At 41.7% G+C, this 25,465-nt stretch overlaps 2 protein-coding genes across 3 annotated transcripts; one reads left to right on the top strand and one right to left on the bottom strand.

Annotated features, from left to right (window-relative positions):
* Nucleotides 1–46: 46 nt before the first annotated feature.
* On the bottom strand, nucleotides 47–16,252 carry micall1a (MICAL-like 1a). 2 transcript variants are annotated; one of them, XM_040145342.1, is made up of 16 exons: nucleotides 15,305–16,252; nucleotides 11,987–12,035; nucleotides 9,323–9,464; nucleotides 8,897–8,997; nucleotides 7,517–7,665; nucleotides 6,066–6,670; nucleotides 5,917–5,977; nucleotides 5,285–5,712; nucleotides 3,372–3,763; nucleotides 3,149–3,283; nucleotides 2,893–3,019; nucleotides 2,569–2,659; nucleotides 1,827–1,900; nucleotides 1,270–1,384; nucleotides 1,120–1,166; nucleotides 47–937 (listed from the first exon to the last, which is right to left on the bottom strand). In XM_040145342.1, exons 1-16 carry the CDS (start codon nucleotides 15,448–15,450, stop codon nucleotides 804–806), a joined length of 2,796 nt encoding a protein of 931 aa, XP_040001276.1. In that variant the 5' UTR covers nucleotides 15,451–16,252; the 3' UTR covers nucleotides 47–803. The 2 variants fall into 2 exon arrangements, with proteins under 2 accessions (XP_040001276.1, XP_040001277.1); XM_040145343.1 differs by having other exon boundaries at nucleotides 3,372–3,721.
* Nucleotides 16,253–16,365: 113 nt separating this feature from the next.
* Nucleotides 16,366–24,631, top strand: LOC120800974 (ADP-ribosylation factor-binding protein GGA1-like). The gene is made up of 17 exons (XM_040147501.1): nucleotides 16,366–16,411; nucleotides 17,182–17,266; nucleotides 17,813–17,888; nucleotides 18,086–18,184; nucleotides 18,613–18,736; nucleotides 19,946–20,046; nucleotides 20,250–20,330; nucleotides 21,129–21,266; nucleotides 21,366–21,447; nucleotides 21,574–21,684; nucleotides 21,831–21,974; nucleotides 22,301–22,344; nucleotides 22,571–22,761; nucleotides 23,006–23,286; nucleotides 23,417–23,586; nucleotides 24,108–24,218; nucleotides 24,314–24,631. The coding sequence occupies exons 1-17, from the start codon at nucleotides 16,366–16,368 to the stop codon at nucleotides 24,422–24,424; spliced, it is 1,995 nt and encodes a 664-aa protein (XP_040003435.1). The 3' UTR covers nucleotides 24,425–24,631.
* Nucleotides 24,632–25,465: the final 834 nt, after the last annotated feature.

Below are 25,465 nucleotides of genomic sequence, written 5' to 3'. Positions count from 1 at the left end.
TATCTGTGTTTTCTCATATTCACTATTGCATGTGTGACCTTTCATATTAATAAAATTTTCTAACAGACATGTGCAGTTTAATACTTTCTATAATGATGTCTTGCAAAACTCTCATTTTCTAAATCTGTCTGATTTTGAATCCAATTACATACAGTCAAATGTATGTGTCTACATTCAACCAAGTGTTTGATGATATGCTTTTGCACAAATGACAACACTGCAAAAAAAGCAAACAACAAACAAGCAAATTGTAATGAAGCAGCTAGAAGAGCCTAGGCAGCCATTGTTGATTGATCATTTCAAGGGTAGGTGTTACAAAATTTGCAGAAGGGTTCATCTTGGAAAAACAAACAAAAAAAAAAATGTTTTTTTACTTTCACTAGTACCACAGTCTAAAGCCAGACATGACATAAAACCTTCTCAGATATAAAGTGAAGCGAGAACATACAACAAATCAGTGCAGTAATTTAGAAACCTAATCTACACTTCAATATCTTGAAAGGTCAGAGAGTTTACAAATAAAGCACATCAGCTCTTATAGCACTGGAGTTGTTATACCGCCTGTTTTAACACACGAAGGCAATGGACAATAGTCACTGAAAAGACTTTTTGGAGAAGCATCAAGTAAGACATGAGCAGGAAGTGGGTTCTGGGTTGCGCTTAAAGTCAGTAATAACAGTTACAGGACACGTCATCTCATCCTCTTTACCTGGTCTATTTCTCTTCTCACGTCCTTTTTCATTTTCCTTCGTCTTGTTAAAACAGTTTTTTATCTTCTTTGGGGAGACTGCGTCCTCGGTTGTTCAGCTTTTCTCCTTGCGAGGGCTGTGGCTGTTGCCTGGTTCTCCTTTATGGCTCAGCCGCTTCAGCACCTTAATGGGTTTGAACTTTGCCCCTTTTTTCTTCTGGTGGTCGCTGTCTGGTTCCTTATGGAAGTCTGATGAGGATGAAAATAAAGACAATTACATTAAAACTCACATAGGTTCTAAAACCATAAAAATAAGAAAGTAATTGAGAGAAGAACGAGTTAGATGTGACATTTTTATGTTATTTTTAGGGATTGCGCTCATCTAAAGAATCTTTCATCTTCTACAAATGAAAGTGACTCATCATTTCTACCTTTCTTCTTCAGCATGGCTTCCATAAGTTTATCCTCCTCTTCTTCCCTGTGACAGAATGGTTGTTAGATCACTGGTAGTTGCAAACTTGCCCAATCAATGCATCCTAGGTCACTGCAGAGATACAGAGTAACTACCAGTTATTGATTACCTCTGCCTGTCCTGGTCCATGTTGTTGACAATTTGGTTGCGCTGTTCAATGATGGTAACCAGGTCAGCCATTAGCTCCTGCTCCCGGCTCTTGTCCTCCTCAGTCCAGTCTTTCTCTGAGAAAGAAAGGGAAGTTGACCATTTATTTTTATTGTGTACTGCATATGTGAATTCACTAAGTAGATATCAGAATAGACTTAGGAGTGTATTAACACTTTGTGGGTGTGGAAGATATTTGAATCATTGAAGCAACAGTAGCAACAGTAAGTAATCCTGTAAATGCACATCCTAATCTCATCTACCATCCTTTCAGGGCAGAGAGTCAGCGGAGAGTCTTCAGATACTACTGTCTAATGTTGATCAGTGTAGCACTGAGTAGTGTATGTAACTATTTGAGTACTATTTGAGGGGCAAATGTTCTGAAGTGTGGTAGGTTTAAGAGAGCAGATGTGGAGCATTTTTTGTTGGAGATAATAGCTGAATTTAGTGGTTCTTCTTTAATGTAATCTGTGTGTAGCTTGTGCTGTCGTGCTCTTAACATGATACGGCCAAACATACCTGGTTTGTTGAGAAGACACCTCAGTTCGTACTCCACGTCAGCTTGCCTCTCTTCCAGGTTCTGCTGCTTCGCCCTGCAGTGCGCAACATACAAACCGCGTGTTAGAAACTGGTAACCTCCAGTTTACTGCTCTTAACCTACTTTCTGCAGGTTAACGAATAACACAGAAACAACAAAGAAAACACCTCATCCGTCCTGAAAACAAGACTTAGATTTGCAAACGGCTTATGGAGTAAAAATATTGTATGTAAAGTATATTTATAATGTATTAAGCATATGATGGCATACTTGACAATTTGATTGTATTCCATGTATAGTTTGAGATTTTCTCTTAACATTTTGATGTCAAAAGAATCTCCAGTCAACTTTATTTTTTCAAAACATTGCTGCAGCACTAACTACTTCCCCACTGTGGTTCGGTACGCTCACATTGTTCCTCACGATCATATTTCCTCCAAAAACTGGGTGAATACACCGCTACAGTCTCAACAATCACGGTTCCGTCTGGCTCACGAGCGGGAGCATCATTAATTAGAACCACTGTATCCTAGCTCACTCATTAATGATGCGGTTGCCGTTAATTAAAGTGACTGACGATTGAAGGGAACCACTTAAGCTTTGCACCAATTGTCATATTCAAATGACAGATTGTGGGTTGCTCTGAATGTCAGGTTATATGACTGATGGGCACTGAAGTCAAACAGTTCAAACATCTGCCTCTTACAGCAGCCTGAAACTTACGTGTAGACCAGCTCAGCTTCTCGTCGGACTAACAGGTGTTTCTCGTGGATCAGGGTGAGCCAGTCCACCAGCAGGCGCTCCTCATCCTCATCTGTAATCACATCAGAGGAACAGAAGGATATATATTTAATCTAAATTATTATTATTTGGTTCTTTTAGGCAGGTTCGGGCATTTTAGCTTCTTTGCTTTTTGCCTAAGTGACAATTTGTGAGCTATTCATTTTCTTAATAACAGTAGGTTTCAACTTTAAATACAGTGAAACTTTTTTGGGCACAGCATGTGGGCACTCAGGGAAATCCCTTAAAAGTATTGCAATGTGATACCGTTAGGGTTGTCTCTGAGCTTCTTCTCCAGCTCCACTCCCCTCTGCTCCAGCTCATCCAGCTGTTTCTCCAGCTGACTCATCTCCCCATGGATGTCCTCCACTGGGATAAACTGATCTGACTGCACCTGGAGGGAAGTTTGGACAGGATTGACCATTTGAGTATGTCTTCTGTGTTTTGACACAGAATTGGGAATGTCCATTCTATACATTTTGTTCCTACTCTGAAACGTATATTCTGTCTTTTGTTTTTATACCTTGCGTTTGATTAGTGGGAAGCCATGACCAGGGGCGGGGGGTCTGGCAGGACGAGGCCCTTTTGGTGGTTTGGTTTTGGATTTAGCAGGGGAGGGGGAAGCCTTCCTGTTGAATGGGTTCTCCTTACATATCCTCTAAAATGAAAAAAGAGACACAGCTGGATTTATATAATGTGCAAAGTGTTTTGCTTTATATTGCTTTATTTGGAGGTGGTCCTATTACCTTGTTGTGTGATTGGGTGGCCCCTGAGGCCAATGGGCTGGGGATCGTTGGGGGCCGTGGTGGAGGCGCTCCGGGCCCTTTGGTCCCCGAACTGCGACTGGTCTGTGGGGTGGCTGGAGCTGAGCTAGCATTTGAAAGCATGGGAGAAGGGTAGGGGCTGGGGGAAAGATGAAGCAGACGCTCGGTCGAGGAAGAGGAAGGAGAGGCCGTGGAGTCGCACGGCGAACAGATGGAAGGCTCTGAAAGGCTTTTGGTGAAGGCATGCTCCTGGTCGCTGCTGGCACTGCCACTCAAGGGGGGCTGGGAGGAGCTGTGGTCTGAGCCCGAGGACAGACTCTCTATGCTGAGAGCTGGAGAGGGAGAGCAAGAGGAGGGCTGAGAAAGAGAGAGAACTGAAGATGGAAAGAAGATTCAGTCAAAACAAAGAGCAAAGAGTGCAGAATTGAAAAAGGAATCAGAGTAGTTGGGACGGATTGAAATGGGAGGAAGGATAGGGGAAAGAAACAAAAAGCAATGAACAGCTATATACAATACCGCTCTCTCTTTCTCCTCCATCACTATTTAGATTGAGGCTATTTTTTGTTCAGTTAGCTCTGTACCCTAAGCTTAGAGTCAGTGTTCCAGGTCAACTGTGCTGCAGTGCCAACATTTTAAATTTTAAATTTGTCTGAGAGTCCACATCGAATGAACTGTTTAGGAATTGGAGCCCTTTTCCACACTTAAACTGTACATCTATGTTGAAAGGTATGTTTTAGTTACTTAATGTACAAAAGCGAAAGTAAAGGGCATGAAGCTGATTCTCCGTGACATTTGCATTTGAGGGTTCCCCGTCACCTCTCAACACGAGGACATGTCAGTGAGAAAGAGGAAGTAGGAGGAAGCAGACTATCATGACGCTGAAAAATTTGACACAGCCAAGATAATGTATTAAAATAATTCACCAACTGTTTGGTATATTGTTATGAAAGAAGAATACACTGATTTAGCAGATATGAAGGACCTAGTAGACCACAGAATACTAGTGTAATGGTTGACACAAGGTTGTATAACAACAACAACAACAACAGTGCAACAGATCAAGAGCACTCCACAGGGCGTAGGTGACTAAATATAGAGCTGTCAAAAGACAGGACTCCATCAGCATAACCTCAGAGGGTTACCACAAGATGGAAAGACTCAAGAATGCCGAGGCCAGATTACAGGTTGAAAAACAGTACAGTGAGAAACCTGTAGAGCTATGGAACTAGTTTTTTGGATCAGATAAGACAAACATCTCATCTGCTCTCAAACACAAGCAAATGCATCAGAATTCCCTGGAAAGCATTTATCATGCAGCAGGACAATGATGCTATAGTTTTCACAACCAATGTAGTGTTCCCGATTGGCAAATTCAATCATATGATCTCAGTCCAATGAAACATGCACGTCACTTGCTGCAGACCATAGTAACTGAACTAAATATAACATTAAATCTGTATTTATATCTACCTTAATTTGTCCAATTATATTTGATCCAGTAAACTCAAAGTATGTTTAAAAATGGCTAAAATTCTAACATGATGAGGACACTTTATGCTCATAGTTTAATTTAATCACCAATATACTAAAAACTGCAAAAAAATGAAGTGTTTTCCAATAAATGTCCTAATAAATGTACAAATACTGCTCTTCAGTAACATGTAGTGGCAGAATAGGAAACTTAAGCATGAGCAGACGTATGTTCTTCGCCACAAACTTATTCATTTCTAACTTACCACATGAAGGTTAATTTTATACCAGCGAGTATTCACATCTCTGCAGACTACAAACGTATTTAGGTGAGGTGGTATCACACTCAGAGAGTTAGAATAAAATATATAGAGTTCTCTGTATTTCCTTCCTGTACAAGATGTTTCTGTTTCTGATAAACTGACCTTGGTTACCAGCAGGTGGATGTGGAACCCGGGGTGCGGGACGTTTCTTGCTCTTTGCACTCCCGGGGCTGGCAGAGCGGGATGAGCTTCCTCCACTAGGGGGAGTGTCTGTACCTGTCGCGTCAGCCGCCCGAGTGATGCTGTACCATGGGTGACTAGCCACCACTGTGGGTGGAATTGCACCTCCTTCACTCCCCTCTTCTTCCTCTACCTCGTTACTTCCATTGTCATCATCCTCAAATGGGTTGGAGGGTGGAGGGGGTGTGCTAGGTCTGGAGCCCTCCCCTTTGAGAGAGGACAGAGAACCTGTATTGGGAGGTGTTGCCAATCCGGCAGGGGGAGGGGGAGGGGCTTTCTTCTTCTTGGATTCTGACTGGACCAGGGCGAGCCAAGGTGGGTCTTTGGGTTTATGGGAGCCACTGGATAGGCTGGACAGCGAAGACACACAGACAGGGATGGAGGGGTCACAGAGGGGAAGACAACAAAATACAGCCAAATGGAGGCATGGAGGGGCAAACAACTGCAATACATGCTGTAACAAGATGTAATTCAAAGACTGTGCTGATGTGACTACGGTAGGTGAAATGGTGGCAATGGACAGGAAAAGAAGCATTTAATAGAAATTGAGCTACCTTCCAGGAGACTGTGATCTTTCTCGAGGTTTGGGAGGAGTTGGAGGCTTCTGATGTTCACCTGTGATTTCAGGTAAAATGTGAGGATCAGTATCGACAAATGGTATATTTATCTTTATAATTATGGATGTTCTGCAATAAGCACACACCGGCAGTAAGGCCGTCTGTTGTACGGGGAAGCCGAACCCGAGGGGCAGGGCGAGGAGGAGGGGTGGGTTCAGAAACCCTGCGGGGTGCTGGCACCGGCCGACTGACACCTTCATGATGACTGACAGGTGTAGATGGGAGGTCCCCATTGTTCGTAAATTTGGCTGGTGTTTGAGGGTCTTCCTCTTTCTCTCCCTTGCTCTCCTCTTCATCGCTTTCATCAAAAGGATTAGGAGGAGAAGAAGAACGTGGTATGTCTTCTGTTGCTCCACTACCACCAATCTCCTCTACTTTTTCAGAAGAGTCTGCTTTCTTTATCGTAACAGGAGTGACTGTGGCAGAGTCATTGGTAGGCATGTCAGTATTGTTTGTTGGGCTCACTGGGGATGGAGTCCTAGCCTGCTCCCTCTCAGAGGGCGAGGTGTGCGGAGTTGTGCTGCGGCCAATTCTGGCAGACTGAACTGCCACTGGTCTCTTACTAAGATCTGGTCGGCCATTCAGGTTGGCTAAAGAATGCCTTACAAGATGATGTGTACAGACCAACGCCCCAGAGTCGCTCCCCAATTTGTAAGATCCAGGAAGCAGAGTGCTGTGACACTCTGTGCACCTGAGACAACGATGACACAGGAGGACAGTAAGATCTTCAATAAGTCATAAAGATTGTTGAAATACTGTACAAAGCTACATTAGATGAATCATAATTAATTAAGCACAAATTTGACAAAATACATATTGTTTAATGTGAAAAAAAAAATCAATCTGTTAACTTAATGTTTTTCTACTTTCAGTTATAATTCTTACGATTTAATCAAATTAATTTTTAAAAACTATTTATCGCAGTAATTCTTTCCAGCAAACAATGGGTTTAAATTCTGTAGTTATTAGTTATGGTAGTTTGCATAGTTTTCATTGTTAGTGGCGGAGGCTGCCAGTCCCACGGGCAATTCAAATTGCCAGATTATGCACAAAGAATTCACAGTAAACAAGGCATGCATGGACTGATAACGCAAACTTAACATTTTCTACTGCTGTGAACTAGTCCAATTAAAAGCATTAAACCTTTGAAACACTGATTTTGTTGTTATAGCATGATGGAGAAAGGCCAATTATTGAGCGACTTCTTCATTAAAACAACGTGAGATTGCGCGGCTGCACTGTAAATAGATACACCAGTTGCTATTGCTGATGTATTTCTGACAAAGTAGATGCTCCAAGAGTGTTTGCTACGCCAAGGATTCTGGAAGCTGTAGTATTAAAACGCACTTGCCGCTACCACCACTAACCATGGTTGTCGCCAAATCAACCAAGATTGAAATCTTAAGGATCATAACTTTGAAAACAGTATCTTTTTTTAATTGCATTGAAATACATTAGCTCCAGAGCACTGTTCACTCAGAGCTAAATAAATTCTTTGTAACACACAGTAGTCAGTGGCTGTAGCTGCAGGATTCACCTGAAACAGTTGCGATGGTAGAGCTTGCCGTCCACCAGAAACCTCTGCACCAGGTGGACGTGTTTCTGGCAGGCAGCGCAGGTGCTGCTGAGTGTGCTGCGCTTGACTGCTGCGAGTGCTGCTACACCTGTCTGTTTGAGCTGGCTCGGCTAGAGCAAGATGTTGTTCGCAGGGAGGGGACAGGGTGGAGACATCAGGGGAAGGGGGGAAGATGGAGAGTAATGGGGGAAGGGGGAGATCAAACACGGAGTCAGGATTTGAGGATGTGGATCGTTCATTCTTTTAAGCTAACTACATCTGCTTGGCTACCAGTTACATCTACTGCTCATTGATTCATGTGGTTCATTACTGCATTTCCTTTTCATTTTAAAACACTTTGATTAATACAAAAATGTATGTCATGAAAAAAAGTGCTTATTAACAATCCAAACAGCTTAGTGGCTCTGGAAGTGATACATTTGGGATATGAGTGATATTTAGGATTGATATACATATTTTTTTTATTTTTTTTAAATTTATATTAAGTAAATAACGGGGTTAGAAGCAGCATATATAAAAAGTTGGCACAAAGTGTTGAGATAGTACAACAGTTAGACTTTTATGTACAAGAGATGGTTAAAAAAAACAAAACAGACTGACCTAACCATTTTGCTTTTACCTCCTAGCCACCCCCCACCCCCATCCTACTGCCTAGGTTCAGGACCAGAGAGTGGAGGGGGGGGCAGATGTGAGGAAGGAGAAGAACAGGAAGAGGAGGGAGTGGAATGGATTTCCATCTGAAGGGGGGGGGTGGAAGTTGAGGAGGAGGGTGGCAGTACATGGGAGTATTGGGATGGAGGAAAGAAGTTGAGGGCATGTGAAAGAAAAGAGAGACAGGATACAGAGGCTATCTTTATAGACTTACTCTACCTGTGTTGCTTTGTTTTTCCCCTGCTGTGCAACACAAAGCCCACAGGAGGAAGTAGTAATTATAAAATACATATGTGGATATTTTACATTGTTGTACTTAAATGGCAGGATGGGATTTTTATTGTACAGATCTGATGAGTTAATACCCCAAAATAGCACATGCGGAATTAGATATTCCAAGGCTTCAGATACATACCAACATACTGCCAAACAATGATCTGAGGTCACTGTGAGCTTATCCGGGCCTCAAAAGGACACCATAAACAAAATATTACCTAACAAAATTCCTTTTGTCAACATGCAGCTTCAGCAGATACTTTTATCATGCAGAGCTTGTAGAGTTTAGTTTGGCCTAAAGTCCACCTGGCCTTAGAGGGAAAATAAATAAATAAATAAATAAAATCAGCACATGCATGAGGGTACGGCCTGGTCATGTCAATGCCCTCTGCTGGTGCCAAGTTTTGTTCTTACCTCGGACTCAACAACTTTGTCTTCCAAAGGGGTTGGAGGCCTTTTCTGGGCTGGCTCATTTTGACCAACAGAACTCGGCCTCTTCATGCAAGGGGGGTTCGCTGTGAGAGAAGAAGTAGAAGAAGAAGTCCTTAACCCCCCAAGTTAAGTTACTCCATATCAAGATGTGCTGGGGGTGGATAGTTTACATGGCTTTGAAATTATGATCATATGAGAAAAACACAATTTTTTTGTAAATTATAGCACTCTTGTATGAAATTAATGAATATACCTGTAAAATGTAAGGTCAAATAAATAAATAAATAAACTTTCTGCGTCTTTAATAACACATTAGACATTTGATATTTAGATTCAAATCTAAATATCAAATGTCTTTTATGGAGTTCACACTGCTAAGTCAAATCCAGCTGTAATTAGTGCACCAACCCTGAGACTTGTTGTTAAAGAAGTTGTAATACTGGGAGACGTAGGTGATGATGCTGAGCCGGTCAGGCACTTTCATGGACACCATGTCTTCTGGGTCCAACAAGGCTGGAATCCCCAGCTCTGTCTCGGCCACCTCAAATGCCTACGATGAGGAAAAAACAGAGAAGAGGAGGGAAGGAGGGAGTTAAGAGAGGTAGGTAAGGGTAGGAGATAAGAAAGAAGCTGACAAAGAAGTTAAGCGTGAGTTTACATGCATGCCAATAAGTCGACTATACTCAAAGTCAGTGATCTGATCATTACAACTGTTATCTCTTCACTTTAACCAGGTGAACCAACTCGTGTTGTAGGAAAAAGTACAACTCACCTAACAGAACTGGATTACTTATTAACATTTCAATTGACTGTCACATTTTGGCCTGATTTCCATCAGTGTGTTAGGATTCATTTGTTGGTATAAAATAGTTACAATGGAAAATCTTGACAGTGAGGTCTGGGGATTATCCTGAATTTTTCATACTGAATATAATGTAACATTAAATTGCTTCGAGCAGCACAAGAGGCATTCCATTTACCTTCATTGTATTAAGATGGGAGGAGAAATCTCAGACAGTCATATCTCAAACCTCAGCAAATAAAACTGAAACTATATGCATAGCTACATACCAGCACGGGGAAGTGAGAAAGTTTTTTTTTTTTTTTTAGTAATTGAGGTGAACCTACCCTTTAGTTAGGTTCACAATGAAACAATGGTACAGTTAGATTACTGCATACCATGAAAATGGTTTAATCAAACTAAACCCTTAATCTCAGTAATCACAAAAATCTGGTTAGTTATCTCCATGTAAACATACGGAAACTAAGACAGAATAATGTCTTTGTTGCATGTGTGCAACAAACCAAGATGCTTGCCATAGCCCAGCAACCAGCAGATACTTGATGCCCTGAATAATGGTACTCTTCTGCCAAAACATCAGTCATTTGCTCACAATGCAATGGTTTGTCCATGGGAGGATAACCATCACTCTTATGAGAAATTCCTTTGAAGAAATGAGAGGGCGGGTACAACCCGCACAATAATTGGCAGTTACACAACACTGACATAATCCAGCCAACAAATGTTACACATGGGCAAAGTGGAACCAAACTTAAATTAATCAAAATGCATTGTACTTCACTTTACAAATACCTGCTTTACAGCTGAAGTGGTTCCCTCTTCTTAGTTCGACCTATCTATTTTCCTGCAATTTACTGAAAACAAATAAATGCTCTTGACTGATAACATATTACTGACCCACTACACAACCCATTTCACAGCTACATGCCACAGTAGTGACCAAAACAAACACACTGCTGCTCTTGGAGAAGATGCAAATAGCTTATGTGAACCTATTTTAGTTGAAATTGAGAGATTTTGAAAAGTAGTTTGGATGATCCTAGTCCGAACCAGGATGCAATTCAGACTGATGCGATGATACAGGTTAATGGTTTAATTCATCTAAAAAAAAGAAAAAAAAAAGAAAAAAAAGAAAGAAAGAAAGAAACAGCAAGACAACACGGGTAGGCCAGCAAGAGAGCATGAGCATATTGCGGGAACTGGAAGCGACACTTAAAGTAATTCTGTTTGCTACCTATACAGTATAATGTAACTCGGGGTAAGCAGTAATGTGTGAGTAACTACAGTTAAGACTAGATCTCTGAACGCTGACAATAAGAGAGCAACCTTTGACAACAGTCTCATGTAACCGGGGTAAAACATGGGTTGAACATATGTTCAGTATACCCGCATCTCCTGAATGAAAGGGCTATAAGAAAAGTAATCCACGGAGAGAGACAACCATGAACAAATTTAAGGAGCTCACATCTGGCTCTTAAAACGTACAATCGGACTTAGAATTTTTGCATGCTCTCTAGATTAACAGCCATGGATTCCTCACTCGGGCTTAGGCTTTATGGATACTGTGAAGTACTTGCTTTATTTATAACACCCAAATGACAGGCAGCACACCGGGAGTTCGTTTCTGGCGTTACCACCAGCCGCCTCACTTTCCCTGAAAGCTGCCGGATAAAAAGAATGTAAACAGCAGGCGAGAGCTGCCAAAGCTCAGCTCAGACTGAAAATTAGGAGACTCCCATTTCATCCCTCAAAGTTCTGTTGGCTTACAAATAATGTGGAAAAACCCAACAAGGAAAATATGATTAAAAAACAGTTCTTGGATTCATTCTACTTGTAATATAAAGCTGCAAATTCAGCACTTTTACACTTAAAATCCTCCCTACATGGTCTCTCCACATGCTTATATCAAGAGTTTTCTTCTTCTTTTTTTTTTTTTTTAAATGATGAATGCTCTGGCTTCCACCCTCTTTGCCCTCATCAGACTCCACCAGGATTAAGTAACACTTCTCTCCACAGAGACAGTCAAATACACTGAAGTCACACCCACCATGACTGCATGCAATCGTAAGGCTTAGTAATGTTTTTGCTGAATGAAGCACACTCAGTAACAGATGCAACGCTTGAAGCTAAGTCATAGAAAATAGCTAGCTCATATGTGATTTGAAACTCATCATCCCTCCAAGAGCCAATCTTTGCACTGACATTACCATTTAACACAAGATCATAGGAGTGTTCAAACCTCAAAACAAACAGCTGTAAAACGCACTCACCATTCGGTTGTTCTCGTAGACATTCTCTTTAGACAGCGAGCCAAAGTCTCTGGAATGACAAAAGAGAATAAATCTTAAAATTCAAAACAACATTTGAGATGGCCGATTACACAGGTAGCCGGTGCACAGTCATATGACCTGCAACAACTGGAACTCATGGTATCTCCTTTTGGGCCAGTTATTGTGTACAAAATCATAAAGAATAAACTGTCCAAGCCATTCTGATGCAGGACAGTACTGTATTTAGCTTGCTGGCCTACTTCTACTCATGCTATGAACCATCAAAAAGCTATTATTGGGCTTGACAGCATGACAGGCAGAAATGGTGAGCACCTAAGCTTTGCAGCTACCACTGCAGACAAATGGTCCCAAACCACACATACTGTAAATGATGCCTGATGTGAAAAACTGCCAAGACAAAAGGAAATAAGTGGCTGCACTAAACAGGAGTGATGGGCTGATAATTACAAGGTTCTGCTTTGAATTGCCTGGTGGGAGGAACTAAAGCTAGGCTCTCACCAGTAAACATCCTGAAGTAAAACTGGAAAATGTCTGAGGCCTTCTGGGATGAAAGTGTTGTTGTGTGCATAAGTAAATTTATGTTGACTCAAGTGTCTAGCAGTAGGACAACAGTAGGGCGGAAAAAACATAGTGACCGTGGTGAGAGCTTGTGGAACCATGTGGAACTCTCAACCATGCAAAACCGTGTGAATGAGCTCCGTATTGCGAGCCTCACAAAGTGACCTCTGTTCTCTCTAATCTAGTTCCCATGGTCACAAAGACAGAGTCAGCACCTCTAATATCAAGATCATGTCAAAACAAGTCCACTGTGTCAGGTCTACCAACAAGTTGCCACACTGGTAGCAACTTACCTTTTAAAAAATAAAAAATAAAAAAAATAAAAATACTGAAAGAAATGTTCAATTTTTCAGGCCGAAATAGACAGAATAGACAGTGTCAGCCAACACTGACACAGATGATGTAGTGCAGTCTGTGATCTGAATTGCAAACCTAATCCACTGTGACTCAGAGTGTCACTCCAAGGTTTATTTTGGGAAAGAGGACTGCTGGGGAATGGTGTGTCTGTGTGTTTATGTGAATGTGCACTGTGTGTCAGGCATTTAAAATCCACACGATCAAAACCTGGGCGAGCCAGTATATGTGCCAAATCTGGTTCAGTCAGATGGAAACGTCTGTGCTAGAGCATGCAGGATTAGGATTTGGTGATGTCATGAGCGTCAAAAATAAAACTTATAAATACATAATAATCAGTAGTTTTAGTAGAGGAGTTGATGAGACGAAACAAGTGTATATGTAGACAAATTTCAATACAGAGAGGACACAGAAAAACAAAAAAGTAAAACAAAGCAGATGATGTGAGTCTTTGCACTGCTAAATTGCACGATAAAGTTTGACCAGGAGCTCTATTTGAACACAATTTAATTTAAATGTTATTCTGACAGCATTGTCACATGCTGTTTGGTTAACTAGGCCATGGATAACTTCTTGCAACCATAACTGCTCCCTTTTACAGTGGGCTGAGTGACGGTTGGTCTCGGCTGAGGAAATTGAGATGAGGCCATTTGCTGTACTAACGTCTCTCCTCTGGATCAGCGTGATGTATTTTGATGAGAATACATTGGCCCGGCCCTGCATTAGAGTTAAATCCAGTTTGACAGGCGGAGGTCTCAGCCGCAGATTAGCTTGACGGACTGTCTGTCTGGATCAGAGCACCTCGGCTGGGACAGAGCAGCTATACAGAGGGCTGAGCAGAGAGGCATGCTGGGACACAAATTGGAGAGGCAGAACTCAATAGTTGGGTTTTTAGGACTTCTCCACTGTGATACTTTGAGCTTTACTGCTGTGATGTGTATGCAGACATATTCCACTTCACTGACTTGTCCTTCAGTGACTGCTCCGGTGCATGTTTGCTCTGCTACCATCCAAGCATAGTCCAATTTGCTCACAAAAGGTCTGGACCACCTGAGAGGTGAACAGCATGAGCAAGACGCTTATTGTCTAAACTCATTCCATCAGACCACATTTTTCCTCCAGAACAGAGGAGGGACATAACAGGTCATTTACTGGATGCTTTTACACAATCCTCTTACAACAGCAAGGGTCACTGACCTGTTTCAGTCGGAACCAAACTACTAATTTTGATCTTTTCAACAGGATGCTCTACCTGCTGAGCTACACAGGGCCACGTTATGCTGCATGGGACTAGTGCTTTTCCAAAAGGTGCATTACCAAAATGAGTCATATGAACATCAGAGTTTCTGTGTATGTTTACTGTCACACTGTGAATAATGGAAACCTTTCAAATCAAACGATTCACTTATCTTGATACATAAGGTCTAGAAACATATTTTGACAGACACATGATGGCCAATCTTATCTGGGAGATGGAGGTCCTGAAAGACACAGGCGGGCTGTCACTAAATAACACATACTTTGTACTTTTAGAGTGATTGAGCAAAGGCTGGTTGAACTCACTTTTCAACTGTGAGTGAGTTATCAGCTGTTAGTTAATGAGTGCGTAAGACATTCATTTTTTTGGGTTCCTACTAAAATGATGACGAGTCATCACTTCCTCATCCCTATAATAAGGCAGTTTGGCTCTCACCGATACTGCATTTGTGTTTTGCCCTGGCCTCTGTACTGTGTGTGTAGGTGTAAAATGCAGAGAGGAGGGGTGTGTTGTTACAGACAGGGTATGGCTTGTCAGCCCGAGTTAATTACAGTACATTGGCCTCTCACTCACTGTACAATGTTCATAAAAATATTATTACTGGCGATTTTGGCTTTGATATAACACACAATGAATCATTATTAAATCATACATTGTTGACGTATTTAGCACAAATGGCATGTTTTTTTTGCATGTGTTTAGCAAAAGTTATCCAACCACAAACCTCATATTGAGCCACGTTAATGTCGAAGCATTCTACTTACAATGTATTCAAAAAGGAGTAATCTTTGTCGACAGGTGCTTTACATAATCAAAGTCCTTATCAAATTTATCACAGAATAATCTAGAGCACAGATGAGTCCAGGACACGGCCACTGAGTTTGTCCTGCAATTGTATCCTGAATGGATGAATTCATTATTTTTGTATTTGAATGCAAATGAAAAGACAAGAGTTAGCAGTCTGTCGCTCCTAAAAGTGTTGTGTCTACCTTTGACTGGAGCCAGCCGCTGTTTCCAAAGCCCAGCTTAAAATAGCAATAAAACTACTGTGAACTGATTTCTCGTTTGTAACTGTCTACCAGGTTTGTTAGTATCAATGTTACATCGTCAGACTTAGGGCTACTTACATCAAATCTGGTCTGTAACGATGTATTATGGCACAAAATGCCAGACCGTCCCGAAAGGACGCTGACATGTCCCTTATTTCCACATCGTTGTAATTTTCACACTGTATCCGACACCACTCCTGGAGAGCCTTCAGGGATCCCATCATACTATTGTCACAGAAATCAAAGTAATGTCGTCAAATCAAACCGACGTTTGTTTGTCCCCGGCGTGACAGGAGACAATGCGAAGTCGTTTTTCTTCAGTCACAAGCGATTCATCTCCAGCGTTCCGGTGAAGGGGCGACGGGCAGGCAGGCAACACCCGATGTAGGGATACGTTACATTCATCCAGAGCCAGCCAGTGAGTCACGTTAGAAGACTAGCACGGCTTGCTAGCTAGATGTTAGCTAACTTTTGCAACTACAATATGCATTGTGCCCCCGCTCTCTCTCCTGTACCGAGTTCTCCGGACAGTGGGATAACGTTACAACATCTAAGCTGGAACACTGATATCAAGAGCTGATAACGGCATCTTGCCAACAAAGTTCTCGAAGGTGCCAACTTAGCTAACGTTAACCAGCCAATGTAGCCTGCTGTTAGCTCCTGTCTCTCCGTTGCAGGTTTTCCTGTTTTTCTGGCGCTGTGGGGACTGTCTTCGTCAGTTTCGGGTGATGATGCAGTTTTGTCGACACAGAGGTGATACTTTCCTCCTTGACGTAGACCAAAACACGGTTTTTATCTGTCGGTGCAATGACTGCAGCGGCTGTTAAAAGAATGGATTAAAAGGTCCGTTACACCACGCGCTACTCCCGGCGCCCTCTTTGCCGCAAAGAAATTAAAGCACACTGTTAAAAATACATCCCGGACAGTTCGTGTCGATCAAGGCAGTCCAGCGCCGGTCCCAAGCCATGCGAGTTGCATTGACTGAAACACTGGCAGTCTGCCTTTAACCGTACTCAATGTCATGTTGTTGTTTCTCTTCGCGCCCAACCGGGGGAGCTACAGAGCCGATGCCTCAACATCCCCCCGCGCGATATGTTACAAAAATCACGCGATACTGAGCACTTGTTTATTCCCGAAAGATGGCGGCGGCGCCTCCAGATGAGGTTAGCCTGCAGTCTCGAATCAGTAAGTCACCATACATTACAATACCAGATTAACTTTGGACCGTAAAGCGATAGCCGCGACAAGGTTAGGGGATACGGAGATATATTCTTTGTTTGAATTTGCTGCTGTCGGTCATTGTGCTCTCCCAGGGGAATAGGTTTTTTGAGAGCCAAGAGAGCGAATGTCATCAAATCAGAAAGTGCAGCTGGCGCTACGGAACAAACTCATTCAGATCATGTATCACCTTTGCTGTAATGTGCTTGCATCTTGAGCTCACATCGTGTTTACTGTTGACACTTTGAGGTTAGTGATGTTACACAAATGTGACATTTAATTTCAAAAATCTCAGTAATACCCACCTGAATGCTAACAAAATCAATTAGCTAGTTAGCTGCTGACCAAGACATGTCAGCTGAATGAAAGCGACACCCAAAGCAGGAACCGTCACTTCTGCCATAACCGTAGGATTTCGTCACACACTTTCTGCAAACACGAGCAACTCTCTTCATCTGCTCCAAACCAGAGGACTGATGAAGTAAAATATCAGTGCGTGAAATGTGGGATTTTTATTGTCAGTCTGAGAGGTGTGACAGACCTCACAAATCTTTACAGAACAATCCGAAAGAGAAAGTGTCAGGAGGCTCATGTTATATGTTTTGTTTGTTGTATTTATTTATTTATTTTTTTTTTGGTGTGCCAAATGTCAAGTCAAAAAGTCACTCACATGCAGCAGTTTTCAAGTCTGGATACAAACGCAGAATTTTAGTCTGATGTCTTTTTCTTTTACACAGACAAAGCCACCAACCCTCTGAATAAAGAGAATGACTGGGACAGTATCAAGGGATTTTGTGATCAGCTCAACGATGAACCAGAAGGGTGAGATGATGGTGATGATGCATATCGCACCATTTCAGAATCGCTTTTCTGTTTCTCATCATAAACAAAATGCACAAACACGTCAGCGCTATGCCTGCTGCTGGTCTACAGTCCAGACTGTAAGTATTTGGACAGACATCTCCTGCGCAGCATAGGAAGATCTGTGTGGGAGATACACAACATGGCATTATTTTATTTCAAATTGAATGTGCTGAAGCTTACAGTCTGAAGAATAAAAAATGTATAATTGTCCAAATACTTAGGGTCTGCGCTGTAAATTTTTCTTCAAGTTTCACAGCTTTTATAGCTTTATAGAAAACATTCATACTATAAGCTATGAAATATTTCATCACAACTGTAAGAAAGTCTGACTGTTGTCATTTGCAGGGTTTTTTGAACGTCAAGGGTGCTTTGCCTCACATGTTGTCAAATAATTTGTGTATGTTTATTCAAAATGTTTTTCTGTATTGCGTTATTCTTGAAACCTTTGTGTCTGTCAGTAAAGTGAAGGTTGAAGTCTTTTTTTTTTTTTTTTTAATCCTTCAGCCCCCAGCTTGCAACCAGACTTCTGGCCCACAAAATCCAGTCTCCCCAGGAGTGGGAGGCTATGCAAGCGCTTATGGTAAGAGATCTACTGTGTGCAGCATTGTGAAGTTCATTTTCCATCAAAACTTGAAGTTGAATCTTTACTTGTGTATGTGTGTTTCTTGGCTAACAAGTGCAAATGCCTGCAAAAAGGCGACTGTACATGTCATGTGTCATTGTAACTGTGAAAGCTTGTCTGAAATGTAAAACCAGCAAACTTTCTCCAATTCCCAGGTTCTTGAGACATGCATGAGGAACTGTGGGAAGCGATTTCATAGTGAAGTGGGAAAGTTTCGCTTTCTCAATGAGCTCATCAAGGTGGTCTCACCCAAGGTAATGTCTGTTGTCATATGTGCTTTCATGCCACTTTGGCTTCAACTGTATGAGAGAGATTTTTTTTTTGTAGTGGTTTATTAACCAGTGAAAACAGCATCTGTATTCTTGATCACACTTTATAGTTCAAAGAGGAGGTCTCATAGCAGAATCGAGCATTGAAAATTCTCAATATGCTGTATTTAAACTGCCATGTTGTTGGAATGTGAGGCTAGTCTGTGACCATGAGATTACCCTCCTAATCTAACCTCTAGGCATGGATCTAGTTAACCAGAGAGTAAGTCACAACACACTTGTGTCAACAAAATTTATCTCAGTTTAGAAGATGTTTCTCCTTTTTTTTTTTTTTTTACTATCAACATTTTTCAAAGAATAAACACATTTTTTCTTTAGCAGTTGTTACTACCCTCCCTCCTCTCTCTCTGCAGTATTTAGGAGCCCGGGCTCCAGAGACAGTGAAGAAGAAGGTCTTAGAAATGATGTACAGCTGGACGGTGAGGCTGCCAGATGAGACCAAGATAGCAGAGGCGTATCAGATGCTGAAAAAACAGGGTGAGCGCGCCAGATGTTTGAGAACGTGACTAACCATTAAGCTAAAGGACTTTGAGAAGTTCTTTTAGCTGTATGTTTTCTCAATTTCTTAATTGTTACCATGTCTGTATGGTGTCCTATTCCATACATTTGACATTCAGTGTTTTATTAATGTTTTTTTTTTTTTTTTTTTTTAGTTCCCATATTGCTCTGATAATGTGTTTTTTGGATCCCGATATTTTCCTTTTTTTTAACAGAGTGTTATGTACAAAGTGGTTTCAGTTCTTCTTTTTATGCTCATGAGATTGATATCCTTAGTCATGGAGTTTCCAACCAAGTTGCAGGTGTCCTGAGTTGCTGCAGTACAGTAAATACTCATGGAGGGTTCTTTCGTACCCCTGTCCTGATCAATACCCTTCAACAGTGGACGTCTTTGGAAGCTCTTTGCGGACCATTGCTTTTGCAGTAGGATGCAACTAAGAGGATGTCAGGGAAATCCTACAGGAACAGTTGAACTTTTATTTGGGGTTAATCAAAGTCACTTTAATTGATGGCAGGTGTTTGCTAACTACTATTTAACAGGATTTTGAATGTGATTGGTTGGTCCTGAACACAGCCACATCCCCAATTATAAGAGTGTGTTCACACTTATGCTACCAGGTGATTTTAAGTTTTTTTATTTTTATCTTTATGCCTCTGTGCTGGCGCCAGCCGTGGCCGGAGGCATTATGTTTTCATTATGTCCATCCGTCTCTCATTCTCGTGAAGACGATATCTCAGGAACGCCTTGAGGGAATATATTCAAATTTGGCACAAACGTCCACTTGGATTAAACCATGAACTAGTGGTCAAAGGTCAAGGTCATTGTGACCTCGCAAAACACGTTTTTGGCCATAATTCAAGAATTCATACACTAATTATCATAAAATTCACTTAATATTCAGTTTATTAAATTCCTTCAAAGTCTTCACCTCAGGTAATTCGAGTCTGGACAGACATTGATGTAAACTGTAACTTGACTGGTTGGCGGAGGCATAGCGCCATGAGGTGGTAATTCCAGTTAATCTTTTATTCCTAAAATGGTTTGTTTCTTTTTCACTTTGAACTGTATAGTTTATAGGTCACATTACAGGTGGAAAAAGTTGTTATATCCACTGTGCAGTGTAAATATATGTAACTTGAGCTGTACTGTTGACATATGAGGTTTATAGGTGTCCTTGTCCCTTCCAGGTATTGTCAAGCAGGATCCTGTGCTTCCTGATGACAAGCCCCTCCCTCCCCCTCCACCCAGAGCCAAAAGTGCCATCTTTGAGGATGAGGAGAAATCCAAGGTATTTAGTATGAGTGATGATGGAGGACCACCAACCACATCAAACAGGGTTACAAAGGGAAGGGCTTGTAAATTGTCTCACCTTCATTCCTGATCCATGAAAATCCTCTTTACCCATCATATCCTTTATAAAGTGAACCCTTAAGGGACCACCGCTTCCTCTTCTCTTTCCTCTCCCTCTTCTGCCCTATCCTGTTTTTGTAGATGCTGTCACGCTTATTGAACAGCACTCACCCAGAAGATCTAAGAGCAGCAAACAAGCTCATTAAGGAAATGGTCCAGGAAGTGAGTCATCAGCTTTGTTAATGACATGTGCTGTACAGTATGTGCTTGTGTATCTGCGTTTACTCACCCTTTGCATATATTACACCCTGATTATGTAGCACGATCATATTAATGCACCTGAATACTAGTCAAAAGTTCCTTTCAGCTATTCAATTTTTTATTATTATAGTGATTAATACTTTGGTTTAAATTGTGTACTCTTTCTGCTCCAACACTGACAACAGATGTGGGAAGTTGAACATCCAGTTAATAATCAAGGCTTTGATCTAGGTAAAAGTCACAGGCTGCAGTTTCTATAAAAGTTGATAATATTTTTAAAATAATTGTTTCCCTGATAAGTTGATCACTTCCTCATCAAGTTTCATGATCATGTGTAAACAAAAGAAATAACTGTCGGTCATCAACAATCAAATGGTTCTCAAGATTAATAGTAAAGGAAAATCTTAGCTAATTCGATTGTTTCCTTAACTTGCAAGGTTTTAAAACCTGCCTAACCCTCACATATTGTGATATTTGCTGTGATAAAGAAAATACTTAAAGTGTAAAATAGTCTTAATTGTCCCTATATTGTCACATCACTGAACAAATTCAGTCTGGAAATGAATGTCTGCAAAAATACTCTAGTTTTAGATTTAGAGATTTAGAACGTTTCTATTGATTGGCAGGCTGTGGCTCAGGTGGTAGACCAGGTTGGCCGCTGATCCCTGGGTCGGGGGTTTTGATCCCCAGCTCCCCCGAACCCAGGTTGCGTCAAGAAGAGTGTCTGGCGCTGTGAGATCCTATCGCTCTTTTTCCTAGGACCAAAAGCGAGTGGAGAAGGTATCGAAGCGAGTGAACGCCATCCAGGAGGTGAAGGAGAGTGTCAGCCTGCTCAACCAGCTGCTGGAGGGCTACAGCAGGGAGGTCTGCTCCCCGAGCAACCAGGAGCTCATTAAGGTTAGCACAGCTCAGCGCATTAAAACATGCTTCAGCTACAGTCTCATAATCCTGGTGGGACCACTCAGTAGAATGTGTTTAACGTGCTTCTAATTGCAGGATCTTTACCAGCGCTGTGAAAAGATGAGGCCCACACTATTCCGATTAGCAAGTGATACAGAGGATAGTGATGAAGCCCTAGGTAAGTAAGACTTTTATGAAGGCCCTGCCCCCGCCCCCCCAATATAGATTTCACGTGATCAGGCTAACTCCGTAGCATAAGACTGGAAAACCACTTTGGTGTTGCTCATTAGTTTTCTGCTTACAGCGGATATCTTGCAGGCCAATGACAGCTTGACACAGGTCATCAATCTGTATAGACAGCTGGTAAAGGGGGAGGAGGTGACAAAAGATGGCATAGCCATGCCCTCACAACCAGGTAGGTGCCTGAGTTTTCAAGGTCAGTGCTAAAAATCGCAGCAAAGTGTGATTTGGCATCCATCAGTGTTTTTATGGATTGAACACATTCGCCAAACATTTCTGCACTGTGTAAGACCACAGATGGGTATTTTCTGTCCAAATCAGGCAGTAGTAGCTCAGCACTTGTAGACCTGATGGGACTTAACTCATCAGCCAACACAGCACCGTCCAACACAGAGCCCTCCAGCCTACAGACCCTGAGTCAGAACATGGGTATCAGCCTCTTGGACGATGAACTCATGTCTCTTGGTGAGTACAGCTCATTGCTGACAAAGAAATTCATCTGGTCGTTAAACGCAAATGTTGAACACTTTTTAACAAGCTTAAAAAGGTTAAGTCAGCACTATAAGCACAATTTAGTCTGCACAGCACAGTGGTCGGGTTGTCAGCCTGTTCATGTTTCACTCAACTTGTTGCAAGTTTTGACATAAGCAGTGAATTGTTTTTAATTTAAGGTTGTGTTTGGGATTTGTTGGGAAGCGATTTTGAGCAGCATTGCATTTTAATGTTTTAACCTCCAAAAACTCAAATCAAATTTAATGAACCTTTTTGTTTTGTTTTTTTTTTTTCCTCAGGACTGAATGTAACAGATAACTGTGAATCACAGAACACTTTTCAGGTGCGAGCTGTAAGATAATTCTGTGCATGCTCACATTAAAGCCAGTATTTGTAGAAACTGAAATTTTGCAATTGTGGTGCTCTTCTACTTATAAACAAAATATGCTATAAACACATAAAATTCTACACATAGTAGCTTTAAAGTTGAGACTTCAAGCCATTTTACATGATCTCCTTCCCCATACAGTGCTGACCTGCAAACTCTAACCCTCTGTTTGTTTTCTCAGTCCTCTGATTGCACAGATTTATCCGCTCCATCGGTACCAGCTGCAGTGTTACTGCCAGCTGTGGTCCAAACCCAGCAGGCTCCACCAGCAGGGGGATCCCCTGGTCCTCCTAAAGCCATGGAAGAGCTGGATTTGCTGGGGAAGACGTTACTACAGCAGTCCTTACCTCCAGAGAGCCAACAGGTCAAATGGTAAGGTAAACGGACAGCAAGATATGGAGTTAATAACCTAACATTGTCTGATGGAAGGAAGGATGACTGTGTCATTGCCAGGAATTGAACTCAATTGTTAATACACTAACCTAACTAACTTCATAACCCTGAAGTGGAATGAAACCGTGGTAACTTACCTGTCAGCGGGTGGCATTTGTAACTGTAATGAATGTCCATGTTGTCTCTTCCTTTACACTCCTGATCATGTTGCTTTTATATGCAGGGATAAGCTTCAACCTCAATCCAGAGTCACTTTACGAGATCTCCAGACCAAGTCGAGCACCAATTCTAGACCTGCTCCTCTTGCAACCACCACCTCCTCTGGTCCAACTCCTGCTCCAGGGCCCAAGTCCGGCCCGGCCTTCCAATTCGAGCAGCCCGACGCTCTCCTCCTCTCCAACCTCAGCCTCACTGCTGCTGAGAGAGGCTCATCACCTGCCACTGACCCCTATGAAAACATCTCTCTAGCTGATGTTGCTGTGCCTCTGGAATCAATCAAACCTAGTAAGCACAAGCAGTAACACCAGACCCGGCAGTGAAGCTGGTTGTGATCATAGATGCAGTTTTCCCTCTTTATTTCTCCACATCATATTTTGGTGTGTTTTTTCCCTTTGTGTCTGCACATATATTTCAGGCAGCCTGTTACCAGTGACTGTATTTGATAAACACAGTCTCAGGGTTTTGTTCACCTTTGCCCGTGACTGTCCTACATCACGGCCCGATGTGCTGGTGGTGATCATCTCCATGCTGTCCTCGGCCCCTATTCCTGTCACCAACATCCGCTTTCAGGCAGCTGTGCCCAAGGTAGGTTCATGCTGTCTACTAGTCTCACTGATAACAGATGTGCCTAGTAGTCAAATATGCCATCATGTGCCTGAGGTGCACTGGACCAGTTTCTGGTCCGAACAGTAGCTATCAGCATTAGTGTCATGTAACAGTCCTATAAATATCTGTTGACTGAAATATTTTTTATGAATATCACTTGTTAAACCTGTACATTTTTTGACCACTCGGGGGCAGCAGAAACAAGTTAACACAATATTGAGGAATCATTACTTACTTGCCAACTTGCTACCAAACAAATGGTAATTTATAATTCCAGCAGATACAGAGCAGCATTAGCATTCATTTGAAGTTGTGTGTCTAATCACTTCGTGAACAATGCCAAAATCTCCCTCTCTTTTAGCTCAGTTTGGGTCTACACCAGCCCCTGAGGGAAATATCTGGCTTTTTAGCTGCTAAGTGCTAAAGCATTGTTAGAAAAATATCGACTGTAGCTTCTTAAGTGTATTTTTGTGTGTGTGGATGTGTCTCTTTTTGCCTAGGTGATGAAAGTGAAACTGCAAACTCCCTCTAGTACCGAGCTCCCAGCCTTCAATCCCATCCTGCCTCCAGCCGCCATCACACAGATCCTGCTACTGGCTAACCCTTACAAGGTACTCTTACCTTCTTGGCACATGAAACTCCACAGGAGATTTGCTACATCAGTACTGGTAACGTAACATCGGACTGATTTTTGTTTTTGTTTCAGGAAAAGGTACGTTTGCGGTACAAACTAACATTCAACCTGGGGGACAAATCTCATGATGAATCCGGTGATGTGGACCAGTTTCCCCCTCCAAACACCTGGGGGAACCTTTAATGAGAGGGATCACCCTCCTGTCATCTGATCTGCTGCTTCGTTTAGATTTAGGTTGAAGTTGTCCCTCATCACTGGCAGAGGCAAGATGGCCTCTTTACATGTCATTCGTTTCAAAAGTTTGGTAATACAAACTGACTTGAGACCAGTTGTGGGAGCCAGCTTCTACCTTGTGCCTTCCTTCACAACCTTCCTGTCTTTATTCAATCATCTCCGTGTCCATGTGTTTTGTAGCTACTTTCTCTTCCTTCAACCATCAGTTCAACGCAGAGATATATAGCAAACTTTCAGAAACATTGAATCAATGCACTGGATTCTGGGAAAACAAGTCGAGCCTTTTAAAAAACAGAATGTGTCTAATTTACATACTGTTAGCCCTATGTCATGTGAAGTACATGTAACAGCTGGTGTCTGACATTTCTTTTTTTTTTTCCCCAAGAAATCCAGTGCTTAGTCTGAAGCAGGTGTCTAATGCATTCCTTTCTTGGGTTTCAAAATGTTACATATTCAGAGTATTGTCACAATTTGTGTGTCCAGTGTTCATTTTGAGTGTTCAGAGTCATTCAGTCCATCAAAACTCTTTCTCAGTTAAACTTAGAGTCAGCTAACCCCTTAAGGTGATATTTTATTAATGCTAACAATGTTAACCAAAACCAAAAAACCCAGTGCATTCAATTCTGAAATTATTTCCCTATCAAATGAAGAACCGATTAATTTTCTCATTGTTTCAGCACTACTTCAGTATTTTTAGAAAAGGTGCAACAGTGGATGGAACAGTCAAATAGTATCATGCTTTACCAGAAAATCTTCCACTTTACCCCTTAACGAAAACTGTGCTTATTTGACAAGCACAGAGTTGCATATGGAAATAATCAAATGTGACTGTCAAATCCCACATTTTAAATCATTATAGCAGTTTCCCTTTTGATCCAAACGAGACAGCTCAAAGTATGAGGAATTAATCTGAAATGCTGCAATAACTGTAAAAGGACCAGGAGAGCCAAATTATCCAAGCAGCATACATAATGAATTGGTCCGTAGTTT

This window comes from Xiphias gladius, chromosome 15 (assembly GCF_016859285.1).
Source record: "Xiphias gladius isolate SHS-SW01 ecotype Sanya breed wild chromosome 15, ASM1685928v1, whole genome shotgun sequence".
NCBI lineage: Eukaryota > Metazoa > Chordata > Actinopteri > Istiophoriformes > Xiphiidae > Xiphias > Xiphias gladius.
Note: the sequence above shows the minus strand (reverse complement) of the source record. Positions and strands in the feature narration are given on the sequence as shown.